Genomic DNA, 10,547 nt, shown 5'->3' with positions numbered 1-10,547 from the left:
TTTGTCAATCCAAATAATTTCATAATAAAAGCTTTTCAGTAAAATAAATGTGTCCCCCTATCAAAAATGTTATTTACAGTCTATCTTTGACTGAACTGCTGTATTATTATACCTAATAATTTATATTGGCTGCTGTCTCTGCTGTTCACTAGCTAAACGGGCCTACTTCAGGCCAATGCAGTTGAAGTAACCTGGGCTCACGCTGTATAATATCACTGAAACAACATGCTGTATCACTGCGGTCTTTCTGATGCAGTTTTTCTGATGGAAAAACGAAAACTGACGATCAAAGCAATGAACAGTCCCACAGTCCCATTCAGTTACCGAGGTATTTTCTGTAATAGACAAAGAGCCAAATCAAACATGACTCATTAGTGTAACAGAACCTGGATCAGCTTTCTCTTAAGCACTGATCATTGAGAGGAAAAAAGAATGAAAAGTAATTGGAGCTTTTTAGAGTCACACAGCTACCGCCTCCTTGCCTGTCTGCTGTTCTTCTACTTTCCCCCAGTTTCCATTCACATCTTTACTCTGCCCTGCCGCCTCTCTGCCCCCACTCTCTACACCCCCCCCCCCCCCCCCCCCCCCCCCAACTAATTGTCAAGGTTCTTGTTAGCGTTATGCTTAAATGCACCTCTCTGCAGCGAAAGCCACCCAGTGATATGGAAAGTATCCTTAGCAAAGGATTATACACCACTGATTGGAAGTACCAAACAAATGTGAGTGTTTGGAGAGGAATGACTGCTACGAAATCTGTTGTTCACTCAGGCTTTCGCCTTTTTCCATCCTGTACTTCCCTCTCTTCAACTCAACAAACTGTTTCTCAGCTTTCCAACTCTAAGACCAGGCATTCTCTTTCTCCTTCCCAAACCAATCGCATAAACAGCCATTTCCATTCAAACAGCAGCTTCATTCCAGGTATTAGGAGAACTAATTCCACCACATTATTAGACTCCTTAAAAATGCCCACTTATTTCCTCCACAAATTACTTCCCGTAATCCCAATCAACTAAATCCATTTGCTGATTGCTGCCCTTCTGCAGGGGACAAACAGCAATGTCTGGAATCAATATGAGGACTCTTAGCCTACCTGTAAGACTGTTGGGGTAACAGCTAATGGCAGCAAGCTGACGGGCTGTAGAGGGTTGATAAGCATTTCTCATTACTGAACCCCCATTCACATAAGCGCCTGCCACACTTGTATAATACACATTCACACACACACAATCTGTGGGAGAAATACATGTCCTCCAAAACATATTGCCACTGTTGTAACAATAGATATAAATAAATAAATAAATCATCGGTGTGTGCATCTATTAACTATGTGTGACAAAAGAGAAGGCATCTGGAAATGCTATAAGCTGGCACATAGCTAGAGGGTATGGATAAAATAGCAGAAAAGCTTCAACTATACACAAACATACCAGCTTGGCGAGGCTTGTAATTGCTTATTGTCACCATCGCACAAGTGCGTCCAACTCTGTGGTCATTTTTGATTTCATTTTTTTGGCTCTAATTTGTTATGAAGCAAATACCACACTCAGTGTCTTTCAGTCAGTTTTAGTCAGCTCAGTGCATTCCCCTCCACTTTTAATAGATGTGCTTGAAAATTATGCAAAGAACAACAAAAAACAACAAGATAAATATTCAGTATGTATTTTATGTAATGCTAGTAGAATATCCGGATTTTATTCTTACTTTGGGGTTACTTCACAGCAGAATATTTGACTTGTCACTGACATTTTCATTAATGTGACATAGCACACGTCAAATTTGTTTATACAGGGGTTATTAGTGTTGTTTAACTGGAATTAAACAGTTCGAGTAGTGGTTGCCAACACAGAAGATGAGACCACACGAGGTAACTCTGTAGGACGGAAAAATGATTAACGGGACAAATATAGCTTTTCTTTAAGTTGCCTTATTTGTTGTGTGATGCTGGATTGTTTCACCTTGAATTTCTGATCTAGTTCTTTTTGAGGAGAAAATCTTTGGTCAGCATCCACAATGATTGTTCAAAATATCTTTTGGTTAAATAGTGTCTTTTTTACGGACTCAGTCGAATTTAATGCGTTTTGTACTTTTTTTGTACTTGGACATTTTATGTGTGGTTAATGGAAAGTAAATGAGAGTGCCCTTGTTCATTGCAGTTAGCAAACTTACCATATTAAGGCTTTGCCATACATAGAATACATGTCGGTCCAATGTATTTGTTGCTGTTCACCCAGTTTTAATGAATCAATCTCATGGAATCACGGTTAACTCTGTTAACCATTTCAAACTGTTAACATTAACCCTATAATGCCCGTTGTATCATTTTTGATACATGAGTTTCTGAGACCTCTATCTCATCAACATGATCAATACTTGCCATAATTTCAAAATGTTATGAACAAAACTCTTTTTTTTGTCTAAAATTAACATTGTTGTTAACAAAAAGTTGCCAAAAATGCCTAATGTATCAAATGTAATACAAAAAATATATAATAAATATGTAATAAAAATATATCATACACAACATGATACAGCAAAAAAAAGTGGATTTTGTTATAAGGGTTAATAAACATCTCAGTTTTTTGATTGCTTGGGTCTTACAGGGTTAACACTGAAGACAATCTTCAGGGCTCTAAATGCTTATTAGTGCAATTGATGCGTATTACGACCATAAAGCCAAGGATGATAATGTAGTCGTGATGCCAGTTGATGAAGAACCTCATAATGCTGATGTCCATGTAGTACTGTATGCCCACTCACACCCACACAGGGACAAGCTAACCTTTTGTTTTCCACCGTGTCTTGTTCTAATAAAGCTTGTCATACTGTAATGATTGTACTCTTTCACTATTTAATGCTTTCATCACATTATTACACCATATGTATATTTTTTAGGAGTGGCGTTTTAAGGCACTAAAAGCTTTTTTCTTAGTCATTTTCTTGCATATTTTTTTTTTTGTCTGAGCTCTACTCACTGGTTTGCTGCAAGAAGAGATGATACTATCTGTATTATATTATAAATTCCTTAATCCTTTTTTGTAAAATCCAGAATTGAGTCCATTTCCTAAATCATTTTACATAATTCTGATTGTATCTACAACTCAGTCTCAGTCAGTCATCTATATGTGCACTGGAGGCTTCAACCTTTCATATTTTATTCAACTTACATGTTAAAGCCAGGTTACAGGTGAGCAGAAGTTATATTGAAAAACTATTTCCTGATGTAGCCATAAAGGGTCCTTAATAACCAGGAACTAAATGCCTTCTTACAAATTGTCACTTTCGACAGTGGTTTGTTTGCTTAATGTTACATTTTGGAACCAAATTTTCACACCTTTAATGGTTATTTCATCCACCTATAAGTGGACCTCAAGTCCTTGGTGTGCTCTTAAGCTCAACAATTTCAGGCTCTGAATGTTCATTCTGCAGAGAGAGAAAGCTGCAGTCGTGAGGGGATTGAGGCCATTGTTCAGTTAAAGTGAGACAAATGAGACCCCGGAGAGCACTACTTAGCCACTCATAAAGGTCAGATATGGAGCCACACCAATGGATGCTAATCCTGACCCTGGGGACTGTGTGCACATGCGCCTGTGGATGTAATTGTTTCACAGGCCTGTGACATTTAAACCTGAATGAGTGTACAATCCTGGGTGGCAGAACAGTGTGTACGTGCTTGTAAGTCCTTTGGCTGGAAACCAATGGGCTGCAGTGCCCACAGAGGTTTAATTAGACATTGCCTTGGGGGCAATTAAAACATCAGAGGCTATGTTTTTATGTAGACAACACCATTTTATTACTGCTGTAAATATTCTCTTGATTTAGATGATGTTGTTTCTGGCTAAACATTTAAAACTGTGAGCTCTGAAAGACAGATTTTCAAAACCTTCATATGCCATGAAGAATCATCTGGAAGTCACTAATATTAGAAAAAAAAGAATCGATGGGAAATGATACATTTTCTATACCATACGAATTTCACCTGATGGTAGATATGTCATAATGAGGCATCACTGTATGTCTCTCATTAAAATGACTAGCTACATAGTCTAATTGGTATTGAACTAATAACACACTATTGAGGCTGAAAACAGCCAATCCTTCCTTCCTGTATAAGCGCCACAAGCTTGTCAGTAGGTCTCACTGGCTGGGGCACCAGAGAGCTGGAGGTAATGCAATTTGTGAGTTTTAGCAGAATGCGGTGTAGATAACGACTGCCAGGGTCACAACAACAGTTCAGCACAAGTGTAATGAGCAGAAAAAGAAATGACAAATCAGTTAGAGCATGTGTGCGTATCTGAAAGAGACAGAAAACGTGAACTGGAGGTCCTTATTATGATTAATTACCATCACTACACTGCATCCAACATCCTAGTTATACTGCACAATTTTTTTCAGAGACAATTCTTGCTATTTCTCTTAGATTTGACATTAAGTTTGATATGTCTGCCCACAAATCTATAAACAGTGCCTGGTTCTCCTGGTAATATCTTTAATAGGCAAACTGTAAAACTGTTTATGACCTTTAGAGGAAGGCAGAGCAGAAACAGAGAACATACCCAGGATAATTCTACAAAGATGTGAGCATGTACTCTGGCATGAACCTGTAAACTGAGGGAAGAGTCACAGATGCCAGACCTTTTGCAAACAATGGCAAAACAAACAATGCAAAAAGAGAAAGCGGCTCTTATTTTTTGTCATTGTTTGCAAGGCAAAGGTGCCAGTGAGTGAAATCTGAGTTTTTATTTTAAATCTATCATCATCAGCAAATTAAATTGGTCAAAATGAATTTCACTGGCAATTTCATGCCACAATATCTGCAAAACAAACAGCAACAAACATTTCCATCAGCTGCTTTTGTCTTTGTGCTAATACACAAACGTTAGCATGCTAACAAGCTAAACTGAGATGTACACATGAAACATTATATGTGTAAACAATTACTGTTAGGTTTGTCATTGTAATTCTATTAGCATAATTAGATCAAAAACGATGACTCACTTTATTGTGGCTCCACTTGGAGACTTTTCTTTGTTTTTATTCTTCCCCCAGTTCCCACCTCTCCTCTGTTAGCTAGGTAGTTTTTGCCTAATCTTACAAAAAAGCAACAATGATCACTTCTGCTGCAGTGTTCCTCTTACTGGGGGAAATTTAAAAAAAAAAAATATATATAATAATAATAATAATAATAATATAGCACCATATTATCAATCAAAAACACAGCTGGCTCTTGCCGTTTCAGTGCCCTGGGCGAGATAAGGACTGTTTGTTCATCTGTCTGAGATGCACACTCATGTTTGGGGACGCTCATATGTATGATACTGTAGGTTGATATATATTAAACTCAGGAGAAAGACTCTTACAAACAGATGTTTGATTCTTCTCTTTATCCTTCATTCTCTTTTAGCTTTGCTGCTGTGCTTAAGATTATCGTCCTGACAGATGATTTATTTTCAGCCAACCTTCAGCTGTCAGACAGATGCTCTCACATTTTTCAAAATGTTGGTATACAGCAGAGGTCATGATCATCTCAGTGACTGCAAGGTGCCCAGGTCCTTTGGGACAAGTCCAAATTATCATCCTTCCATCTCCATGTCTAACAGGTGGCAGAGGTGCTGATAGGCTGTGTTTTCTTCTGGCCAAACATGATGTGCATTACAGCCAAATATCTCCCCTTTGGTATCTTCTGTGCAAAGGACATTGATCCAGAACTCTTGTGATTTGTTGTGATATAACTTTGCAATCCTAAGATGTGCTGTCATGTTCATTTTAGAGAAAGGAGGCGTTTTCCTGGCAACCCATCCAAACAAGTCGTACCTGTTCAGCCATTCTCTGATTTCACTGTCAGAAACTTTAACATGTAACATGCTACTTGAGGCCTACTTGAAGTAGTTTCTGAGATGTACAGTGCTAAACAATGTTAATAGAAACCAGATATTTTGGAAATCTGTCAAAAACTTGTTTCAAACTAAACTTATTTATTAGGCAAATAACCAACAGGTTTCAAGTTTAGTTTAGCTTTGTTTTTTTTTACCAAATTTGAGCTAGAAGTCAGCGATTAATCAAGCATAACATTCAACCGCAAAAACACATCTTTCTGTGCAGGAATACGAGTAAATACCTCTATTTTGGCATCTTAATCAAAAAATAATATTGTGCTTTACTATGTTTCTTTCCATTTTTGTAAAGCAGTAAATCTGAAAATTAATTTACAATAATCATATTTTTGCTTTAAAAACTTTGATTAAAGAGCTTGCACATACTGGTGGTTTAACCATTACAAAAACATAAAAATTATTTACCAATATTGTTAACTTAGTGGCATAAACCTTACATTGGTTGACGGCCTAATAAATTTGTAAGCACTGTAGCTCTTGCTGCTTTTATTCCCTCTCTGAACATTGCACGCTCTTGGGCTGAATTTGAGTGTCGACTCCTGCAAGCTGTGGCTCTACGTCTCCTCCAGACCAGCAAACTGTTCACACATCTGCTTCTACAGAGGTGATCACACTCTGATTTTCAGTTAATCAAGTACATTTAACAAACAGCACCTGGCTGCTATTACCCTCTTAATTCCTATGGAAGCAGTGAGGCTGTACTTAGTATTTCACAGGACTGCACTACAGACTTTTGCATTTATAGCTTACAGGTTATCAAAATGTCTGAATATGCTTCCTTGTGACATTAACTTAATTAGGATGTGGGTTGCTCCTAATTACAGACTTTTTCTGTTTTTGTTAAACCTACTGACTCACGGACCTGCGTGAGCCACATTGAGAGCACACCTTCACTTAGACAATGCCATCTGCACTGTATCTGGTTACAAAATGGATCATATTATATTTGCATGACATATAAGTAACACGGGCTGTTTGATTTAGCTGTAAGAGCAATTACCTTTGAGACCTGATAATATAGAAATGAAGAAAAAAAAAACCAGCTTATGTGAGAGTCAGTGCCTCTCACAGCCCACCCATACGTTCTTCCCAGTATCAGTTGTTTATTGCAGTGTTCTAAACAATGCACTTGACACACTGCACGGGAGTAGTCAGTATTCATTAGAAACTTAATGCATGAATAACAAGTACTCACAGGTAGGACCGCACCTTCAGACCGGAGATTAATTTGTTCTCAACTGCACGATATCAATCAAGCACTAGAATGGCTGAAATATTTCTGTCTCTGCTGGCGTCCCTCCAGCTGCAGCAGCTGGAGAGATGCCAAAAGAAAAAACTGCACTCATATAAAATTTGTCTGTGTAACAGGTTATACTCTTCATGTATTCTGTAATAAGATGTTACTCTCTTATATGAAGTGTTTTATATTTTAAACGGTAGGTACAGCCTGGAGTATTCAAGTAGGATTATGTAGTATTCAAGACTAAAACAAACGCAAGACTGTTTCTCCTAAAATAATTTTTAAAAGAAAACAACAGTAGGCAGTATAGCTACAAAGATCCATTTAGAGGGTAGCACAATTATCACATAACAGTCAGTACTCTGGAAAATGATGTTTTATCTCCATCTTGTGGAGTACAAAAGAACTGCCAAAGAAGTATCTACACTTTCTAAGTGTAACACACCATACAGAGTTTATATGTATGCCATGTCTAACCTGCTCACTCTCCTCCACTTCGTTCTGTTTATTGTGCCAATGAGCAGAACAGAGAGCACCACGAACTAAGTAAAGGATACGTGAGGAACCAGTTAAACACACAGGCAGCAGGGACGAATATAGGAAACAAGTTACACAACAGTAACAGGTACTAGGAGTGATACCTGTTAACTTGAAGAAAAGTCCATTTTTAAGCGAGTAATAAAAACACACTGAAATTAAAAGTCAAATTCACCATTTAAAAGAACAAACAAACAAAAAGACAAACCAAAAACTGTGAGCAGCTACAAATAGTTTGTAAAATCAATTAAAAAATTCTCCCATTTGAAATGTACAACTCAATAAAGGTGATAATGGATGCCAGATATCCCCCATGAATATTAAAAAACCCCAAATATTAAATTATATTAGAATCGTTTGTGATGTTTACGGAGTTCGTGATGTTGACAAATCAGTCCATTTAAAACAAAAGCAGGGCACTACAAAGCAAATTAAACGGTATTTCCTCAACTGTTTTCTTCAGTGTGAGCTTTCACTCCCCCCCACCTTCACCCTCATCATCCTCCCCCTTCTCTGAAACACTCGTGCCCTTGTCTTCTTCGCCCTTCATCTCTCTTCTGTCAGTCTCTCCCGCATCGGGTTTCTCCGTCTGATCGCTTGTGTCTGCGTCTGCTTTTGCTGTGGTCACGTCAGGCTTCAATATGTCGTCTTTCACCACTTCCTGAACGTTGTACTTTCTGTACAGCGTATAGTCTTTTACCACACTGAGGCAACACACTGTCTTGATGACCTCCACAATGATTGTCAGTTCAGGGTTTGTCAAATCCACTTTGTTCTTAGGGTTCATCTTCCCCACAAGGCCTGTAAAACAGTCGGATTCGAAAGGAGTCAGTTTCTTTTAGCACGGGCACCGGCAGCCATGAAAAACATGGAAAATGAACGAGCCTACCTGCGATAGATTTGATGATTTCGTCTCGCTTGTTGTGGTTGCTGTTGCGAGCCTTGAACGCAATCTGGTAGGTAGCACAGCTTGGAGTTTTGAACCAAGGCTCCAGGAAAGTGGTCAGATATTTCACCATGTCTTCCTGAAAAGCTTTGCAGGTTCCAGTTACCTGAAAGAAGAAAGAAAAAAAACCCCAAGGGTTTTACTGTTGTTGTCATAATGCATCAATATCAAATAATAGCTAATTTTAAAAGCACTGTTTTACAGCTTCAGTCATGTGAATGCTCAGATGATTCAACAACCCCTCGACTTACAGTACGGCGGCATCGCTCTATCCTGCATCAGTTCAAACGCATATGCACATCGAGACTCGCAACTAAGCTACTTACTGGCAACATTCGAAGGATGACACGTGACTTTTTCTTCTTTGTAGTATGGAGATCTGACAGGATATGATGAACCAGTTTATCAGACTCTACGGAAAAACAAAATAAAACAAAAATCAGGAAAAAAAAAGCCCAAACAAAAACACTGAAAGACAGTCTCGCATCAACTACAAAAAGCTTTACCGATATTTTGAGTTCTGATGAAGATCACGTTGTTTGCTCCGCTGTCGAGTGCCTGGAAGCGCCTCTCCTGTTTAGTTTCTGATGCTCGGAGCTGGGCCACTTCTTTCTTCAGGGCAACATCAACATCTTCTTCTTCAGCCTCCTCTTCTTCACTGCTGCTCCCCGTATTTTCCTGAAGCTGTGAGCAAGAATCAAGTCAACTTTTTTGTCATATATGCACACTGCAAAACACAGAGGTTACGCTGGGCAATGCCATTCTTACTTTGTATGTTCCCTTGACACAGGTTAAATCAATGAACTACACTAAGAGAATAATAAGCATAGAAAATTACTGAATGGTATATGTAGAGCATTAAAAACACACAAAAAAGTACAAGTGATACGAAAAAGCAACCTCTGTGCTTCTCGTTTTACGCATGTGGAACACAAAAGCAGTAACGTAAAACATGAGAAAAGAAGCAATCACATGTGGAAACACCGAAACCAGCCATTTGTGCTTCACATATTCATTATAGCTTGTATGAGATCGTTGCTTTTCCCTTACTCCATTAACAGAGCAAGCTAAATCCTAGTTTAACTCAAGCCATCCAACATATTAGCCCCAAGCACTGCTCGTCGGAGGCCTTTGATCCAATAATGTAAACAATGTAAACTTACCTGCTCGAGACCATAGAGCTTGTCTGCGTATTCACCGAGCAGATTCAAGGCCTCCGCCGTGCACTTTCTCTCGTTCATGTTGCATGTGATGAGGATCCCCTGCATGCCCACCTCCAGCTCCCGGGAGCCCTTCCACCGCTTGCTGTGGTGGCTGGCCATAAAGCGCTTCTTGCTCCGTTTCCTGGATTCGTTTTGCACGGCTGACATGTTTCCAGAGCGCTTTCAGATACAGAACTAAAACCGGGAGTTTGGAGGCTCACTAGCTTATCGGCTACCTGTTTTTGTGTTTGTTTTGATTGTACCCCCTCGCCTGTATTAGCCGTAAGCTCAACACGAACTGTCGGAGATTTTAAACCTGCAGCAACAATATAAAAACCGAGTGAAGTTGACGGACTGGTGCAGCTTTTTCCCCCCTCACGTGCGTTCAAACCATAGCCGTTCCGAGAAAGGAGGTCTCCGTGCACGTTTGTTGGTCGTCCTGTACGGCGTGTCAGGAGGGACAAAAGTCTCTGGCCGCGTGTCAAACTACGCTACTGTTATAAGGACACCGTATCAGATTTACACAAAATGACCACATTCTTAAAATAATACAAAATAACTTTAAAAAAAAACTTTATTTACAATGCTGTCACAGTAAACATTTGTTCTTGTTCACAATCTTTTTCTGTTAAAAAATGGTTAAAATTGCTATTGTACATTATATTGTTTGACAAGAAAAAAACCCATATATTTAAAAATGCATTTGGTAAATAATAATAATCATTATAAGG

The 10,547-nt window shown here is 38.8% G+C and overlaps 1 protein-coding gene across 1 annotated transcript; it reads right to left on the bottom strand.

Annotated features, from left to right (window-relative positions):
• Nucleotides 1-7,438: 7,438 nt before the first annotated feature.
• On the bottom strand, nt 7,439-10,277 carry thumpd1 (THUMP domain containing 1). Its single transcript, XM_084931907.1, has 5 exons — nt 9,778-10,277; nt 9,121-9,298; nt 8,941-9,026; nt 8,558-8,720; nt 7,439-8,469 (listed from the first exon to the last, which is right to left on the bottom strand). Exons 1-5 carry the CDS (start codon nt 9,982-9,984, stop codon nt 8,141-8,143), a joined length of 963 nt encoding a protein of 320 aa, XP_084788033.1. The 5' UTR covers nt 9,985-10,277; the 3' UTR covers nt 7,439-8,140.
• Nucleotides 10,278-10,547: the final 270 nt, after the last annotated feature.

Source organism: Perissodus microlepis, chromosome 6 (genome assembly GCF_051167445.1).
Source record: "Perissodus microlepis isolate ML-2025 ecotype Zambia chromosome 6, ASM5116744v1, whole genome shotgun sequence".
Taxonomy (NCBI): Eukaryota; Metazoa; Chordata; class Actinopteri; order Cichliformes; family Cichlidae; genus Perissodus; species Perissodus microlepis.
This window is presented reverse-complemented; position numbering and strand designations above follow the sequence as displayed.